At 40.2% G+C, this 19,919-nt stretch overlaps 3 protein-coding genes across 4 annotated transcripts in view; 1 reads left to right on the plus strand and 2 right to left on the minus strand.

Moving 5' to 3' along the window:
- The window catches only part of pias2 (protein inhibitor of activated STAT, 2), a 31,324-nt gene extending 25,331 nt beyond the window's left edge, over positions 1-5,993 (minus strand). Inside the window, exon 1 of the mRNA XM_029511480.1 lies at positions 5,906-5,993. The gene's annotated coding sequence lies outside the window, so the exon portion shown is untranslated. The remainder of the gene's footprint in view (positions 1-5,905) is intronic.
- Positions 5,282-10,789, plus strand: LOC115049356 (ubiquitin-conjugating enzyme E2 L3). 2 transcript variants are annotated; one of them, XM_029511482.1, is made up of 4 exons: positions 5,282-5,313; positions 7,571-7,666; positions 7,746-7,932; positions 9,508-10,789. In XM_029511482.1, exons 1-4 carry the CDS (start codon positions 5,287-5,289, stop codon positions 9,660-9,662), a joined length of 465 nt encoding a protein of 154 aa, XP_029367342.1. In that variant the 5' UTR covers positions 5,282-5,286; the 3' UTR covers positions 9,663-10,789. The 2 variants fall into 2 exon arrangements, with proteins under 2 accessions (XP_029367342.1, XP_029367344.1); XM_029511484.1 differs by lacking the exon at positions 7,571-7,666 and having other exon boundaries at positions 5,287-5,313.
- On the minus strand, positions 8,883-19,641 carry ydjc (YdjC chitooligosaccharide deacetylase homolog). Its single transcript, XM_029511481.1, has 6 exons — positions 19,507-19,641; positions 18,323-18,498; positions 16,342-16,501; positions 13,768-13,867; positions 12,984-13,161; positions 8,883-12,489 (listed from the first exon to the last, which is right to left on the minus strand). The coding sequence occupies exons 2-6, from the start codon at positions 18,484-18,486 to the stop codon at positions 12,159-12,161; spliced, it is 933 nt and encodes a 310-aa protein (XP_029367341.1). The 5' UTR covers positions 18,487-18,498; positions 19,507-19,641; the 3' UTR covers positions 8,883-12,158.
- Positions 19,642-19,919: the final 278 nt, after the last annotated feature.

A 19,919-nucleotide genomic window follows, 5' to 3' on the forward strand; every position in this document is an offset into this window, starting at 1 on the left:
TCACTTTCTTCTCATTAAACCTGTCCTTCAAAGAAAGCCTATCACACACTTGCTTCCTTGTCCACAAACCCCAATATTCAGTATGACCTGTAATCCAGTCCTGTTTGTCCTGCTCTAGTTATTCCCTCCATCATGTCCTCCCAGTCGTCATTATATTTCCTCCAGTTAATAGGTAAATGTTCTCCTGTTTCTGGTATATTGCAATGTTCACAGAGTCCAGTTGGATGTTTGCTTTTTATGTGAAGTCCTGTTCAGATTACTGTGTACTCGTTTCTGTTTCCTCCTATATTCATACTCAATGCCCACTTTGTTTTGTACTGTACATTAGACGTCTCACTTCTGCTGGTTGCTCTCAGTGATGCTGCCACTCTGTCCCAACTTTCCCTTTGCTTTTGAAAGTTTAATTGTAACATCTATGCCTTCTTTTTTAAGAACTTCTTTTGCTAATTTGTCCACTCTTTCATTCCCCATACTGCCCCTGTGCGCAAGAACCCGCATGCATGTGACCACATTATCTTTGCCTTATCACATGTGAATACATCTCCATTATTTCAACCATGAGGTGGAGTACTGGATGCACCCCACTTTAATATGTTCAAAAGAGATGCATCACTGCCAATCAAAACTTTGCTTGGTATGGTTTCATCCACCGACACAAACGCCATTTAGATAGTATATAACTCAACTGTATATACACTTGGAGGAAGCTTTAAATCTATTGCTATTGCTCTGTTACTCTTCTATATTCTCCACTTTATTTCTGGTTCTATGTCACACCACAGAAAACAAAAGAGTAGAAGTAATTTCGATTTCCCCATATATCTTGCATGTACAGAAGAATTGACAAAGTTGACTTTGACTATTAATTAACTTTCTGTATAGTTATATAATCAATTTACTAAATCCTCACTTTTCTTCTGCCCTAACTTCAGCTTCAACAATGCAGGGATTGTAGGCTCCATCGCTGTTGGCCAAAACTCCCCCCCCAACAACACAGTAATACTGACTTAGTTAAATTAATATATCCATGAATATATTGAATATATCCATGTCCTGTCAAGTTTATCCACTAGTTCACTTTAAACTGTTTCCTCTGTAGCGCTAGTGGTATTTCTCCTACCTAAACTTGAAGGGCAGTTACAGGTGATGTTCTGATTTATTCTTTTTTTTTGGTCTGCATTTGTCCTCATAATTTAACATCACAAGATGTGTCAACCTTTTATGAGATTGATGCACTGATAGCCTTACAGCTAAAAATGTTATTATTTCAGTGCATGTGTGACTATCACCAGCTCTCAAAGGACATAGGACAGAGAAGATGCAGGAGGATGGGCAGGGAAAGGGAAGCAGGTGGTGCTGGTAGGAACTAGTGGAGTGGAGGATGCAGTGCTTTTCCTGTCACCTAACTCAAGATTATGAGAGCCCAGAGGATTTCTGTGTAGATCTCTGGAGAGATGGGATTCCAGATAGGTGAAGATGTCCCAGTAGAGGAGTCAAAGATTGGACACATAGTGATGGAATGAAAGAACAGCTCAGACCATTTTTGGCAGCGTTCATCAATTCTTCATGATGTGATCCAACCTGGGCTGGCAAGTGAAACCACACGTGCATGTTGGCATTCCCTAAATATGAGTTAAGTTTTTCAATACGATCCCATTTGTGGTGACTACAAAATACAAAGCTAGAGTAGATCTGGCTTTTGCTGGAGCAAAATCCCAGCTCACATTGGATGAGAGTACACCCTGGATAGGTTACCAGTGAATTGCAGGGCCAACATACAGAGAGAGACAGAGACCACTCACGCTCACACTCAGACCAATAGGCAATTTACAGTCACCAATTAACCAAAAGATGCATGTCTTTGAGACTCTGCGATGCATTGGCAACCTGTCCAGGATGTACCCAGCTCTCGCATAATGTGAGCTGGGATTTGCTTCAGCAGCCACAACATGGAAACGGGTTGGTAGAAGATGAATTAATGAATGCATGTCTTTGGACTGTGGGAGGAAACCCAGGCAGAGGGAAAAAATGCAAACTCTGCACAGAAAGGTCCCAGAGCCAGGAACCAAACCTGCAGTCTGCAGCCAATAGGTCTTAATTATATCTTCAGCAAAAACGATAAACTTAAGTGGTTACTCAGAGAATTTAATGCTGAATTTGGTTTTATCTCTGATCCTCAACAAATCGCCAACAAGTTTATTAGCTACTTCTCAGAATACTTCAAACTGGCCTCTTCAGTTTCCATCCATCTCCATCAATCTTCTACTGCTTCTCCGTTTCTGGGTAGCGGGGGGTGCTGGAGACAATCCCAGTCAATGTTCCGGGGCGAGGGCAGGACAGGTTGCCAGTCCATCGCAGGGTCAACACACAAAGACAAACAGAGACAAACAACGCACACTCACAATCAGGCCTACAGACAATTTAGAGTCACCACTTAACCCAGGCATGCATGTCTTTGGATGGTGGGAGGAAACCGGAGTGTCTGGGGGAAACCCACGCATAGACGAGAGAAAGTGCAAACTCCGCACAGAAAGGCCCCAGTCTGGGAAACAAACCTGCAACCTTCTTATTGTGGGGTGACAGTGCTAACCACTATGCCACTGTGCTGCCAGCCTCTGAGTTTCCACCTAATTATTTTAGTCCCATTCAATTCATCGATTCTCAAAGAGGAACATAATTTTTCGTCAGTTGAAGATGAGGTTTGGCAGATCCTAACCATTTTAAAAGACTCATTGTGCACATCGTGAAATCTCTTTATTTAATCTTCAATCTCTCATTAGAAAAGGGAATTGTTCTTTGTGAAGAAGAAACTGACAAAATTTGTCAAAATTTGTCCAATTTTAAAAGATGGTTACCCTTGCATTTTTAGCAGACCCACCTCGATTCTGTTTGTTATGGCTAAAATACTTTAAAAGCTTGTTTATCAAAGTTTACTTGAACATCTTAACAGGGTATATATTTTATATATACAGCAATATGGATTTAACTTACAGGCAAATTATAAACTATAACAAACTAACTAACAAACTATAACTCATTAATGTGCAAAGACAACAAAGACAACAACCTCCTGCTAAACGTTAGCAAGACCAAAGAGATTGTTGACAGCTTCCAGAGAGGCCACACCCAACACCCCCCACTGACCATCGATGGTGCTGCAGTGGAGAGGGTGAGCAGCACCAAGTTCCTGGGGGTGCACATCAGCGATGACCTCTCCTGGACCACCAACACTGCATCACTGGCCAAGAAAGCACAGCAGTGTCTCTACTTCCTGCGCAAACTGAAGCGGGCAAGTGCTCCACCACCCATCATGACCACGTTCTACAGAGGAACCTTTGAGAGCATCCTTACCAGCTGCATCATTGTGTGGGGCGGGAGCTGCACTGACTACAACAGGAAGGCTCTACAACACATCGTGAGAACAGCTGAGAGGATAATTGGTGTACCACTCCCCTCCCTGCAAGACCTATACACCACCCGCTTCACCTGCAAAGCCATCACAATCGTCAATGATGCAAGTCACCCTGCACACAGTCTGTTCAGCCTCCTGCCCTCTAGAAAGAGGTACAGGAGTCTCTGCTCCCGCACCACCAGACTCACTAACGGCTTCATCCACCAACCCCCCCCCACCCCCGCATATGCAATTTGCACACACCTGCTGCTAACTGTTATATTTATTTTTGCACTACCCATTATTATTATTACTATTACTATCCAAGTACTGCCTATTGACTACACTTGCACTAAAACCCTACTTTTACAATAACAGCTACCTCAATGCACACAGCTGGAACACTCAGTGTTGTCTTGTCTTGTCATACCTGGTTAGTTTAGCAGCACTAGGCAAAAGTAGCCTTAAGCTACTGCACTTTATTTATTTATTTATTTATACTAACTTAGTTTAGGATTTGTCTTGTTGTGCATCTGCACTTTACTGTTGTCCATGTAAACGCATAGGATAGTGTGAAACGCAATTTCGATTCCTTTGTATGTCAAGTACATGTGAAGAAATTGACAATAAAACTGACTTTGACTTTTGACTTTTAAATTTACAAAACTAGAGATAGAAAGGAAAACACTACAGGTATTCTCTTAAATTCAGCTCAACTCCATGAACTTACTGCAGCAACATGTTCCTGCCTATACCCCCCCAAATGCCTATCTCGCTCTCTCTCTCCCACTCTCAACCCAACTGGTTGAGGCAGATGGCCGCCCCCCCCTGAGCCTGGTTCTACCAGAGGTTTCTGCCTTGGTGCCACTGTCGCCAAGTGCTTGCTCATCGGGGGATCTGTTGGGTCTCTTTAAATAATTTTATAAAGAGTTTGGTCTAGACCTGCTCTATATGTAAAGTGCCTTGACTTTAATAACTTAATCATAACGTTGTTATGATTTGGCACTATACAAATAAATCTGATTTGATTTGATTACTTTAATCACAATATCCTCCTCAAGGCCATCAAGGCACTTTATACATAGATCAGGTCTAGACCAAACTCTTTATTGACTTGTTAAAGAGACATATCCCTCCAAGAGCAAGCACATGGCCACAGTGGCAAGGAAAACATTCATTTAAGAGGCAGAAACAGGCTCATGGAGGGGAGCCATCTGCCTCAACTTTGGTTAAGAGAAAGGTTAGGGTTTGATGAAAGAGGGTGAGTACTTATCAAACCAAGCTTGAGTTGATCAACCATCTACAAAAAGGTGCACTGTGGATAAAATTTGTTTAAATTATTTATCCACAATAATTTCTCAAGGCCACAGGGAGCCACAGCAAAGGGATGAACGAATCACAGTTTGTCAAATCCTGTTGTAGATAATTTTCTCCTCTTTGTCTGCACTGCTGTGCTACCTTATTATTTTATAGAGGATGGTCCAAATCATTCAACGGAATTCCCTCCTATTGTGTGAATTTTCTCTCAACAATTGAAAAGACCCTTGAAATCACTTCTCTTAATGAACCAGCACTGTCCTTCAGACTACCTATCTCCTCTAAGTCTATTAAACGTTTTTTTGTTTTTTTGTTTTTTTAGTTTTTGACAGTGTAACACACACAGTAAAGTTTGTGTTATACATTGTTTTAATTGGAGGGGTTTGTTTTACTCTGGTAATTATGTGTTCTATACCTACGTGAATTCTTTGTTTTCCCCCTTGGCGTTTTTCCGTACTCCACATAACTGTCATTTTCAAATGTCTATGTGTGTAAACAAACAAACCTATAGGCGAGACATCCATTCACGATCCATGTTCACCGCGCTGTGTATTCTGGGTATGCAAAGTAATTTCAAGATGGCGGCGAGCAGGAGGCTGGCCAAGGTAAATCTCTCGGTCTAGTTAATTTTATTCAGTTTGAAACGTGTGCTGTCACATTCGGAGTTAAGGGACACCGTGGTCTTTTGCCTAAACTAATATAAGATAATGTTGTTATGTGAGGACACATTATGAGCGCGACATCAGCTATAAACTATATGAAACGAGAGGTCATTACTGCTTACCCACACGATACAATATTAACGGTAGGCAAGCACCGGCACATTAGGCCGGAGTTATACTCAGCGCTCCGAAGACCACCACCGAGTTGGGGTTTCGTTTACAAGCCTTTTCCACAGCTAGGGAATGTATGACCGACGGAGTAGATTTAGGTAGGCCCACGTTGCGACTACGAGTTAGTGTCGACCGCTAAAGGCGCTTATAACTCAGCTAACACGCTAGCCTCAAATCTTAGCTGCGTTTAGCCAGCTAGCCAACGGGAGTTAGCTAAACTCGGACGCATTAGGATGTCAGTCATCGAGGCTAAGTATAAATCCACAGATGGCATTAGTCACGGCTGCATAATGAGAGCCACAAACAACGGTAGGATCGTTTCAACGAACGGAGATGATGTTACATAAGATCTGTTTTCACCTACCCGTTTGCATGCGATTAACGTAATTTGCGTGCTTCTTTCATTGCTTCTTGTTCTCCTTTGTGATTGAAGTGATTACGCCAGTAAATGACACATTTACAACACATACGGTGTTTTCAGTGACTCTTAAATGCAATCACAAGCTGCCACCCATAGCGTCACAAAATAGGTGGATATTTCCGTCATGTCAGTGTATTGACACTTATCACTGGTCCTTACCGGTTATTTAATGGTCCGGTTAATTTATATGCTTCAGCAGTCTTAGGACCACCCAAATACTCTTACTGGCTGAGGTGTGTGTTATGAACCTTTTCCCAGCAGTAGTCTTCAACGGCTGTATCTCAGAATTCTTTGGCATATGGCTTGTGTCTGCATGTGTATTTGGAGCAAATGAGCAATGGAACTCTCAAAATATAAAAATAAAAACAAACTTAGATAAAACTATTTTCCACAAAGAAGCTGTTCCACATGGGCCAGGACCTACAGGCAAACAAAAGGTTATGATTTATAATCTGATGGTGCGCTTCCAATTTAACTGCCACAGCTTTTGTAGTCTTTATGATAGTGGGTCTGTGAATAAGGAAATGCAGAGACCAATTGCATTTAATTGCACATGAGTTAAGCCACCCCATGTGATAACACTCAGCCATTCCAGTATGGCACCTTGGCAGTAAACAAATTTTCGTCTCTAAAGTGTAAATAGATGAGAGTTTGAGAGGCAAGTTACATAAGAAAAGATGATAGATAGAAAAAGAAAGAGCATGATAGATGAACATAACACTACATATTGTTGCAGGCTCACCAATGAGTACCTTCACATTTGTATGAGAAAGACCCTGACTCCATTCAAACACAGGTTTAAAATCCTGGCAGGACAAGCTACAGCTCAATTCTCTCACTGAGCAGGAAGTGGGGGAGTTGAATATAAGAGGGGAATAAAATGATAATGGGATTTATTATCTGTACAATGGTTGAGACTCACCAACCAAGATCGGAAATAGAAAAGGGATAATTCAAGCGCACCTCACTTTATTTTTGTGAAATTAAGCACTTTATCTGAACATGCACAATTTTCGCATTTTATATGTATTTTCTCTTATTTTGAAATACAGCCCTACTTTTACATAGTAAATGAGAGAATACTATACATATAGGCAGCCATACATATATGTTTAGTTACGTCATGTTGTCCAGGTTTTTGAATTGTACTGAATTGATTTGATTGAGTTGATTACATGCAGATTTAAATACTATTAGCAGGTTACTTGAATATACATCACACTAAATATTCATTATGATCATCCAAAGCTATGGTTCAAGAAATTCTATGTAATGCTTTAAATTTTAGATGAATAACCCTGATTTAGACCATCATATACAGCTGTAAATTGTCTCTGAGGAGCTGAGAAATTCCCTCCTCTTCCGCTTGTCATCTTCTTTCGCCGTATTGTTAAGGGTTTCGGGAATTAGCAATAAAACCTTGAGGAATAAACTTGCAAAAAAGAAAATTTCAACCCTAACCCTTCAGTTTAATAATCTCTGGTTTTCTGAATTCAAGTGTGATCATGTACACCCATAACTTCAGTTTACTTCTCTGTCACCTGCTTCCTGTCTGGACATAAATGACTTATGTAACATTCAGCTTTAACATTCTGCTTCTTCCCTCAGGAACTTGAAGAAATTCGCAGGTCTGGAATGAAGAACTTCAGAAACATTCAAGTTGAGGAGTCAAACCTACTGTCATGGCAAGGTCTCATTGTACCTGTAAGTACAAACATTGTTTGACTGTCCTTGACTTATAAGTTTGCAGTTTCCCTTACTGACCTCCATCTCTGACTTTCAGGACAACCCTCCCTATGACAAAGGTGCTTTCAGGATTGAAATCATTTTCCCTACTGAATACCCTTTTAAGCCTCCCAAGATCACATTCAAGACAAAGATCTATCACCCGAATATTGATGAGAAGGGCCAGGTTTGCTTGCCTGTGATCAGTGCAGAGAACTGGAAGCCTGCCACCAAAACTGACCAAGGTGGGTGTGTAGGTGTATAAGAGAGCAGTAAACTGTAGTAAGCTGACATTGAATGAACTACCTAATGGGTCTCATAGTGTTACCTGCACTATTTCCAGAGGTTCTCGGTCATCCAGGTCAGAGTTCTCTGAATAAGTCAATCTAGGGCAGCTGGACTCAGTTGATCTAGCCTAACCAATGATGGATGACAGGTGAAATATCTTAGACAAACTACAACTAAGTCCAGTTGCCCTACAGTAAAGTTCCTCAGTGTGTGACTAGTACTGTTATGTAAATACACAAAGTAATTCTAATATAACTTCAAATATTAAACAAGATATTTTGCTTCATGTAGTAAACTCATGACAGCGTATATAAAAAAACATCTGCATGACGGAACCATTTCCCCTCATGTTTTTTTTTATGTACCTTCATTTAAAAGTTATGGAAAAAATAGGCTACTCTGAACCCAGGTAAGTAATTTCTGCAAAGTAGTGAATTATTATGAAATAATATTTTTCACATAACTTTTTGACTGTAAATGTTCTGTAGTGCATTCAAGACGCTGGATTAATCAACCTTTGAAATTAGCCACTGAAGGTGTCTATGCTGTAATTTCAATGGGGAGTAGATGTCAGCAGTGATGTTAACCTACCACAGCAGGAAGAGCAGTGTCCCTCACACAACTCTGTGGCCAGTCGTTGCCAAATTTAAACCAAACACCTGAAAAGTTTATCATTGATGTTTTCCAAAACATGTAATTAAACTAGTCTTCAAAAAAAGACGTCACTGACTGACACTGGCCTCTCTCAAAAGGAATGAGGCCTTTAACCTCCTGAGACCCGATCTTTTATTTGGTATGCATATTGGTGGGACCTTTTGGCCATTTTTATTGTACACTGATCATTGTAATATGCTTTGGAAACCACAAAATGTCAGACCCAAATGCCCACAAATGAGGTCCACAGGTCTAAGTAAAGTTTAATGGTGAAAAAAAAGAAAACAAAATAAGAATTATTATGAAAAGGAAATAATATTCACGTATTGAACAGAACTGATCAGACTTCACCATTGGCCTGGCGTTGTGTGGAACTTCAGACTATACTTATCATGTTTACTACTGAAATAAAAGCAGTAAAAAGAAGCATTTGCCTCTTGTCAAAAGCTTTAATCTCTCGTAATAACCACCTCATCATTTACTACAGGGCACTAATATTTAGTTAATTTCAGTTTTATTAAATAAGCGGCTGCTGCAGAAACTCACAGGTTGATGGAACCAATTTGAATTGAGTGTGACTTGAGTTCACTAATCGAATGACAGAAGACAAACGTGTTAGATTAGGTGATGACGTCATTATTCATCCTCCTGAGTCTATGATACTGACCTGTGTTATCATCAAACTTCCAGCAGTGCCTTTAATTGCTAATTAATTACTCCTTACTTTTGTTTAACAAACAAAAACATGAAGGTCTTCAGATTGATGGTCCAATCAGAGTCTTCTGTGCCTCACACATTTGGCTCTGTTTTCATTCAGGATGAGCTTTAGGCCAAGTGATGGTTCATATTTAACATGTCTTTGGCTGTCTATCTTGCAGTAATTCAGTCCCTCATTGCACTGGTGAATGACCCCCAGCCAGAGCATCCTCTGAGGGCAGACCTAGCAGAAGAATACTCAAAGGACCGTAAAAAATTCTTGAAGAATGCTGAAGAGTTTACAAAGAAACACGGCGAGAAGCGGCCAATGGACTGATCACCTGATGAGCGTGTAGCCCTCTCTGTCTCGCTCTTCCCTTCTCTTATCTCACCCACCTCAACCTCTCTGTCCAAACACACATACACACACACACACACACACACACACTTACACACCTCTCTGCTCCCTCCCTCTTTTCTGCATCAGTCCTGTGTGTAATAAAACTGCCCAGCCAAAGCCTGGCAGCCTTTGATGCCCTCCCCATCCAGGACTATCTGTGGATCAGACAGGATGACCCCCCACCCACCCAGCCATCTTTCTACTCTGTTCTAAAAGTGAAAAATGGAAAATGCTGAAGGAAGACAATGTTTAGATGAAGTGTTAGATTGAGAATGTTAATTTTCTGTTGCCCCTGTGTTGAATTGTTTCACTTGACATGATCTTTTGCCCCATCATCAGTAATCAAATGTTATAGACTCAAAGTTTTATCTAGAACTGGAGTGCGTTTCCCTCCCCCTCCTCTGCTTCTAGACTCCAAACCTCTGGCACACACAAACTGTAACCCACTTAGCACATACATAATGACAGGCCATGCACATGAATTACGTAGTTATTGCTAAAAAATGCTACCTAGCTTAAACAAAACACGGCTGTGATCAGCAGCTCATAGGTAGTGTCTCATTCACATGATCCACAATGTACATTGCTGTAAATCTGTAACCTGCATCACAAATGGCTGCTGTACCATTTTTTTTCCAGAGTGACCATTACTATCTTTCTCTGCATCACATTCTACTTGGCATTTGTTATATTAAATTGATGGGAAAGTGAGAACCTGTTATGTTAGTTTGAATCTTAATTACTTATGTCTCATCTTTTGTATAACCATTCGTCAGAGGCAGAGCCCTTTTCCACACAGGCATATTCCAGCAGCAGTTTGTTAGCTGCCTAGCTCATCAGGAGGAGGGTGGAGGGGTTGGAAGAGAAGGCATTCAGCTACATGGGAGCTGAAGGAGTCCTGGAAACAAGCATCTTGGTGGCAACTGGCAAAGGTTGGCTGACCAGGGATTTGTCAAGACTTGGGAAAGGATTGCAGTGGCCAAAGCTCTACCATGTAACAGCTGAATGATCTGGTCCCACCATTGTTTCATAATAAAGATGGCTAACCATTTGGCCTCACTGTCTGCCTGCTGGTCAATTGGACTGACTAAACACATCAACATGATTCGAAGCAGCTAAAACTGAGTCAAACAATGTAGTTAAATATTACAAAATTAATTTGTTTTTTCGAAGTACTCACTTTCTGGGTCGAAAATTTCTCATCATTCCATCAATAGTCTATCATATAAGGGGTGAGAGGGGTTTCAGAAACAATCAATCTGAAGCGCTGTAACATTCCAACATATAGTACCAGAAAAAAGTTAACCTAAAATTTAAATTGAACAGCTTCAAAGTAATGTAACCTGCTCTTGCTCTACCCTCGGACCATGACTATGGTGGAGTGGTCAGGTTTGTTAAGATAGTGAAGCTCCTGACGCATGTAAGTTCAAATTTAAAGCCTATAAGTCTATAGCGTTTATGATAGGTTTATTTTAACAGACAGCAAAAAAATTGGAAAAATAACATATGAAATGTATAAATTAATTTGCATTTGATTGAGTGATATGTCAGTTCCCTGAGGAAGCTGAATCTAGGGCAATTGGAATTTGTTGTATGTTCTTGTAGACATTTCGCCTCTCGTCAAAAAGAACTGATGAAGCTTCTTTGATGAGAGGTAAGACATCTTCAAAAATCTAGGCTGAACAAGTTATTAGCTTACACTATCAAACTCCTCAATTCTAACCTTTAATTCAAAATTAATACATTTCAACATGAATTACTGAATTAAGCTATAAAAGTTTAAAGATTCAAACAGTTATAAATAGAAACTTAACTTTTTTGTCACTCATGAGATGTTCAGTGAAAATCATCCCCACACCCACCAATCATAAAAACTACATGGCTACCTCAACCTCTCAAAGGCCTGTCAGACCACAGCTCTCTTTGTGGTGCATTGCCACCTGACCCCAGACTGATATGTTGGAGTCAGGTGGCAATTAACAGGGAAGATATCCAAGATAGAACTGAAATAATGAAGGTCCTAAAACTGGACTACAGCTGTAAAGCAGGTTAGGCTGACCAGATAACGCATGAAATGGCCTTATAACAATGAGTGGAAAGATGAGCTTGTGAGTGATAAAGTACATACATCCTGATTCTACTTCCTGTCTACCTTCTGTGTCCTGTTACTCAGTTTAGTTAGCCATTGAAGATTAATTCTTCATTCATTGTAAAAAAGTAGATCATGATCTGAATTTAAATATTTCCTAATTTTTAACTAAAGGATTCATTAGTAACTGATCTTAACCACATTGCAGATTCTTCATAATAATTCTGGGGCTATTGTTGTTGATTTGTAGCAACTTGTGTTAATATAACACTTTTTAGACCACAGGACCAAAATCCTCAGTCCAAACTGGCCCCCCACAGTAAAAACAGGCGTTTGTGCAGTGGTCAAAGGTCTCTGAAGGCGCAGAGCTGTATTCTCTCCTGGCTGTAAAGGGCCAATAGTGATGGGTCTCTGAGCACACTCAGCTCATACTGTCTATCAGGTGATTGAGAAAAATCATCAGGTCCCTCTCCACAGCCACCCTCCTGGGGAAGACTGGGGTAACCTGGGTGGACCATGAGCTCTGCTGTAACCACAGACTGACTAGAGCCTGATGCGCTGCCGGAGATTGCGTCCAAGGGCCCTGCAGCCAGTGCATGGCTGAGGGCCTTCTGCAGGTTGGGGATGGACATGTTCTGGCCCATGGTGGTCAATCCAAAATACACATCTGGCCACCTGTGTACATAGAAAGGTTTTAGACTCTCATTAGACTTGTTACATGAGCTAGCTGATAAACACTCTTAAGCATGAACTTATAGTAGAGAAGGACTTCTGACCCTAACCCTCTTTACGCTAAAGTAATTAACTGCTGCATAATTCAGCTTAGTCAAAAAAGAAAGAGCAGTAGCACAAGCTCAGTACAGAGTCACCATGTTGGATGGAATTCTGAAAAATATAAATATGGAACTACAAATAGTTGGTTCATTAGAAAAGCCTTTGGAAGAATCAAAAGGAGTTGTGTTGTTCTGTAACATTAGAAATTCTATAAATCCATAATAATACTGATTTGGGTCTATTTAAGGTGAACAAATTCACTGCACATTCTTTCTTCAATATAACCACCCATACTCTGTTTTGAGTGGTGATGTATGGTTTTCTGGAGTGTAATAACAGAACCCATGATTTAAGTCCATCTATATGGTATATACTCTTGCTGTCTGTCCACACACCTGATTCCGTAGCGTGAGAAAACAGGTATGGAGTCCAGGGCATCCTTCTCTACCTGTTTGTAGAATCTATAGATGTGAGCTGGCAGCCATGGGCAGCTGTGTAAACCTGGCTCCACTGGAACACGAGTATATGGGATACCAAGTTCTGACAGGACCTGTGCAAAGACCTCACGCACCTCTGCAACACATAGCAGGGATACAACAAACAGGGAATTACAGACACCAAGATTCAAGTGAGATACTGACTCAAAGTAAATCCAAAATCCAGGAAATTGTCACCTGGTTACATTAAAAGTTGTCAACCCCCTGCAGTTAATCTAAAATATATTCATAGAACTTGATGAGCAATCTGATAACCAGTCTACTCCAGCCCTCTTTTCTTTTCTGTTTATTCAGGTCAATAATACTTGACCTGTTTTTTCATTCCACCAGCTCCTGGTTGCAGTGTCTGGTTGACTGGGAGAGTTATGGATCTGAGGAGCGGTGATACTTTATACTGGGTCCGGATCTGATCAAGAATCATTGGTGGTGCTAGAATTAGGCTGTAATCTCATTTTAATCCCAAATTTTCCTGCTGTTTCTGAAGACAGTCTGCATGTTTCCTATTGGCTTTGGAGTTCTAGTACCTGCTCCTGCCAAATCAGCTATATACCTGCTGTTCATTCATTAAGTTCCATGATCTTGCCCCAAGCCTTAATGAGGTCATTCACTCTAAACTAATGAAAACTGCTGCAGCCAAGTTGTTTGATTGTAAAAGTAATCCTAATTAACTGTTCAGAGTTACCTGGCAAGACATGAACGTGCTGGTGTCCATCCATGTGGTGGGGGAGGTGACCTGTCAGTTTTCTGAAAAGCCGCACCTGAGCCCTCAACTCCAGGTCCACCTGATAAAAAGATGTCCACAGAGGTGTTACTGTGTTCATAAATTGTTCTCTTGGTAGCTGAATATCAATATGAATTTCATCACTAAATGAGCTTGTTAAGAAGCTGACAAAAACAAAGACATCCCAAACAAGCACACACACAACAAAAAATGTCTTGAATTTTGAGACGTAGTGCATTATCCTATTAGTAGTAAATGATAGGTACACTGTGAAGTTTATTTGTCTTTGTATGACTACATCAGAGAGGTTAGCAACAGTTCTGAGAAATAACAGCTGTTTCTGCTCTCAACCCAGTGGTCTGGGTTTTTAGCATGCAGTACCTCTAGCCTGATAGTTGGGGGACAAACAGATGGACCATGCTTTTTATCTGCTGAGAGGCTCAACATAGACAGTGTCAGGGACAGATCTTTCCTGTTTTCTTCCAATCCGCTTGCATACATGTACGTACTAGAAGTCTAAGAAACAATTTTATACATTGGTTTTGATTTAAAAAATGCAAGTTCTTTGCTATATGGACCCTTAGATCTGTCTGAATGTAGCATGAATCAACCACTGGCCCGATTACAGAATCTCTTAATCAGTTTTATGTTGTTGCTGTGCTGCTGTATCCTCTCTCTTGCTCTTGCTCTCTCTTTCACACACACATAATATATACAATTACTGAAAAACTGTCAGCACTCTGTTTGCAAGAAAAAGACAACATGTCTGACATGATTCACAAGGCACCATTATTCTGTAAGAGTACTTAGTTTGCTACTTGCGCTCTGTTTGCACAACATTTTTCATAAGGGATGTCTTGAAATTTTGTTTTAATTTTCTACCTCAGTAGCCCATTGTTCCCTGAACCAAGCATATACAGACCTCTCCAGAACTAATTTGTGCCAGCAGGGAAATTGAAGTTTGTCTTCACTGTCAGAGGGGCTTTGTTAAGTTCTTAAGATGTGAAATATATTACACAAGACTCATTTCAGAATTCACATGTTAAAAGTACCAAATTGCTCCTTTGCCTTTGATTTATCTGTTAGAACGAACACAATGCATCATTTATAGTATTGACTTGTTATTTCATAATGTAAATCCATGGTTACCAAAACTCTCACCCCCTGCAATACTCGGGAGCTCCATCAGTGAGATGCTGCTCTATCCGATGTGTGTGAAGGAATGCTACCGAAACAACAAAGTCTATCAAATTGTATGATATCCCACTGAATGGAATCAAACTGAATCATTCCATTACAAAAATGTATTGTATTGTATCAAATCCCCATGCATCTAGTATAGGATTGTCTATTTTGGAGATATGAACATTCTACATGTATGGCATGTGACCTGACAAAGGTGGTTGTGTCTGTTGTGCTTCTGTAGTAGTTTCTAAGCAGCTGTAGAGGTAGACCAGTCTGTTTTAGCTTCCTCACAAAAAAGAGCCTCTGCTGATCTTTCTTCACCAAGTTAGCAATGTTTAATGTCCATGGTAAATCCTTAATTACGTAGGTGCCGAGGAATTAAATGGAGTCCATCATTTTCACTTCCTCACCACTGATGAAGGGTGGGGACTGTGTGGTATTCCTGCACCTCTTTAAGTTAAAATAACCCATTTGTTTTCAGGGCCAGGTTGTTGGAACTCCTGACAGCAACAGCAACATTAGATTAAATATAGGAAATCTAATCTAATCTAATCTAATCAACAGGTCTCTTTGTTGCTAATGAGTCTTACCACGGTAGTATCATCAACAAACTTATCTATGTGGTTTGATCAACTAATCATGAATATTTTAACCTGTGCAACGAGAAGTGTTCATTCCCAAATCAGTTGGTCAGAAGGCCTGCAAAGAGACAAGGCGAGAGCAACAGAGTTGCAGTTGGAAAGTGGCAGCAAATAATAAGACAAGAATAATTATCTGCCAATAAACACATTGAAGAAAAAGGAATTAGGAATAACTTTACATGATGTAAAAAAAACAAAAAAAACAAAACAAAGGGTGCCAGTGAAAGCAGGGCTTTAATCCATAATGGACATTTCTTCAGGTTCATTCCTCCCACAGACAGTTCAAATCCTTGTCTTTTATGCTCAGAGACCTTGGCAGAAAACACAGGAAACCATTTACTTATGGAAGCGTTAAGATAGTCCAATTGTAAAGATATGTACAGGCTATTGAATGTTTGACAATGTTAAGATGTTAAATGGACTTAAGCCATACTTTTAATTTGATTTGCCTAAAATAAAGCACTTTATTTTAAGATACGCACTTTTTAAAAAATGCATTTGATATATTGATGTGTTTTATTTTTGATGTGTCCCTAGGTTTTGGATTGAGAAAAGAACATAGGGAAGGACCTTGTTGAATTTTACTTGAATTCCCCTGCTCTATTGAAATCCAGTGTGACAGTGACCTGCTTACCTTATCTGTTAACAATAAATTTAAATTAAACTGACTCGTTATTACATGCATGCGATGGGCTTTGGAGGAACATACCTGTTTCATGCTGAGCTGGCCTCTCTCCAGGGCTTGACGAAAGCCCATTTTCCCAAGGAAGACCCCCTGCTGGTTTATGAGTGTGGAGGTTTGCTGCAGGCTCAGACACACAGGAACACCCTCCGATAAGTTGGCATGGAGGCCAATGGGGATGTTATGTCTAACAAGAAAAGAGTAACTCCTTTGTCATCATGTCATGAATTCTATAAACTTAAATGCAGCCATTTTCTACCAGAATCTTTGAAGAATATACAGTGGGTACAGAAAGTATTCAGACCCCCTACCATTTTTAACTCTTTGTTACATTGCAACCATTTGCCAGAGTCATTTCAGATGATTTTTCCCTCATTCATGTACACACAGCACCCAATTTTGACAGAAAAACACAGAAATGCTATAATAATAATATCATAAAGTCAGAAGTACTCATATATTTAACTCAGGTGCTGTCCATTTCTTCTGATCATCCTTGAGATGGTTCTACACCTTAATTGGAGTCTACCTGTATTTAATTAAATCGATTGGACTTGATTAGGAAAGGTACACACCTGTCCATATAAGACCTTCCAGCTCACAGTGCATGTCGGAGCTAATGAGAATCAGGAAGGTCAAAAGAACTGCCTGAAGAGCTTAGAGATAGATTTGTGTCAAAGCACAGATCTGGCCAAGGTTACAAAATAATTTCTGCTGCACTTGAGATTCTTAAGAGCACAGTGGCCTCCCTAATCCTTAAATGGAAGACATGTGGGACAACCAGAACTCTTCCTAGAACAGGCCGTCCAGCCAAACTTGGCAATCAAGGGAGAAGAGCCTTGGTATGAAAGGTAAAGAAGAGCCCAAAGTGTGGCTGAGCTTCAGAGATGTGGTCGGGAGATGGGAGAAAGTTCTAGAAAGTCAGTTATCGCTGCAGCCCCCTGCCGATTGGGGCTTTATGGCAGTGGTCTGATGGAAGTCTCGCCTCAGCACAAGACACATGAACGCCTGCATAGTTTGCCAAAAACATATGAAGGACTCCCAGACTGTGAGAAATAAGATTCTCCAGTCTGATGAGTCCAAGACTGAAATTTTTGCCCTGAATTCTGAGCAGTATGTGTAGTGAAAACCAGGCACTGTTCATCATCTGCCCAATACAATACCAATCCTGGTTGCAACTGAAGGAAGGATGAATGTGACCAAGTACAGGGGTATCCTGGACGAAAACCTTTTCCAGAGTGCTCAGGACCTCAGATGGGACCGAAGGTTCACCATCCGACAAGACAATGAGCACACAGCTAAAATAACAAAGGGGTGGCTTCGGAACAATTCCATGACTGTTCTTGAATGACTTAATGAAATGATCATCGCTGGAAAGACCTGAGACCAACGTTCACCATCCAACCTGACAGAACTGGATCTTCAGGATCTTCAAGGTGTGAAAAACTTGTTGCATCATTCCCAAGAATACTCATGACGGTATGAGCTCAAAAGGGTGTTTTTACTCAAAATTGAGTAAAGGGTCTGAAAACTTGTGACCAAGTGACATTTCTGATATTTTTGTTCTTTCATAAATTTGCAAAAATACCTACATTTCAGTGTTTTTTCTGTCAATGGAGTGCTGTGTGTCCATCCATGAGTAAATAAAATCTACTTTAATGATTTTAACAAATAGTTGCAACATAATAAAAAGTTAACATTTTTATGGGGGTCTGAATACTTTCTGTACCCACTGTATACACCAGAATTACAGAATTACACCAGACCACCAAGTTCTGACAGCATATGAACTTCTCCAGTGCTTTCAACACCATCTAATCACTCCAGCTGGCTGAGAAAATCTCTGTCACTATCAAATGTTTGACTGGGAGAAACACCAGGGCCCTTCCATACATATGCCATGTTTCTGTAATTGGAACATTTACTGAGATTTGTTCAACTCATGGCAAGTCGAAACCAAAGGGCTCATTTTCAATAAGCACTTCACCAACACAATGTAGGACACTACCTTTTAGCCAGATCAGCTGCCGCTTTAGCAGCAGATGCATTAACCAGCAGTGACACATTGGAGATGCCTCCAGCTTGGAAGCAGTCCACAATTCCCTGGTTCCTCCTTGGACAGTAGCCGAAATCATCTCCAGTCACCACCAATTTCATTCTGGGCTGTGGCATAACTGCTAGTCTCTGTGGAGTAGTAGACAGATCAACACTAATCATAAGGAAAGTAGGTAGAGTAGGTCGACCATTACTGAATAGCCTAATGGAAAAATTAATTATAAGTGGTTTGATTCAAAGCTGCTTCTCTCTACCAGTTTTTTTTTTTTTGTTTTTGTTTTTTTTTTTTGCTTTGGTTTTTGTGATCAAGTTTTTATTTCATTTTTTGTTATGGCAATATGCATTAGATTGAATTTCAGAGTACACATATATATTTATCCCCTTCCACATCATATTTGCAATTCACATAAAGCAAACCTATCCATTGACTCCCTCTCATCTCCTACCTCCCACAATAACCACCACTGAAAAAAAAGATACAATAATACACACACACACACACACACACAAATACACGCAAAAATAAATAAATAAAAATAAAAAAGATTAAAGTAAATAAATAAATAAAAGATATGGGCTTTTTCTATCTCATCCATACACAATACACACAAAAAACGCAAATATATTAATTTACAAGCGTCTGTTCTGAGCAAACCTGAGTCATCTCTCTGAGAATGAACAGTGGGGAGGAAATATCGATCCCATACAAACACAGATTTTCTGTGTATGTTTCAGTATTGGTCAAGATGTAGCAGACCCAGACCATCATGGGTCACTTTCGGACCGTGGAACTGAGGCTGGACTGGGCCAGACAAAAACAAAGTGGCCCACGTAACGCCAAAAGTGAAGCTCGAAGAGAGGAGTAGGCTGTATCCGGACTCATAGTCTGTTCAGTAACCAATTAAACTGGACAAGTTTGAGTAAGAATGATAACTGTAATAAGTACAAAGCTTATACAATAACTTCTGAATACGAAGATATGTCAATTCTCTCACATATTGGCCTGAACATGTTGACTCGATAAATGTGTCTCAGTAACACTCAGGGGCGACCGTTTCCACACCCAACTGAGAGGACCCACCCGGTGATCAGACCACACGAACACTAGCAAGCGGATTTAAGTACAATTGGTCTTACCCATTCTGTCACACAACCCTCTCCATAAGTTTCAAAGCTACAAGATTCCACAGAAATAAAACGCACTTCCGTCAGGCAGATCGCTCTTCTGTAACTGGGAGTTACTATAATAGAACGCCCCCTGTTGGGAGAACGTATGACTGCTGCTGTCGGATGCTGGTAAAAACATGTAAAAATATGGCGTCTGCTGCTTTCAGATTCATCGTCTCGATGGTGAACGTATATTTAGTTAGTTTATTGAATTCGCCTTTGTCTTAGTTGTGATGACATGTGTTTACAAGACACAGTATTGCACTCTTCTTTTATAAAACTGTTTATCAACAAGTGTAATAATTTTTTTTTGTGTTCATTCTAATCTTTACAAAAAATAAACACCGTCTTGTAGCGAATACTTGTTGAGTCACTTCAAAAGC

Source organism: Echeneis naucrates, chromosome 9 (assembly GCF_900963305.1).
Source record: "Echeneis naucrates chromosome 9, fEcheNa1.1, whole genome shotgun sequence".
Lineage (NCBI taxonomy): Eukaryota > Metazoa > Chordata > Actinopteri > Carangiformes > Echeneidae > Echeneis > Echeneis naucrates.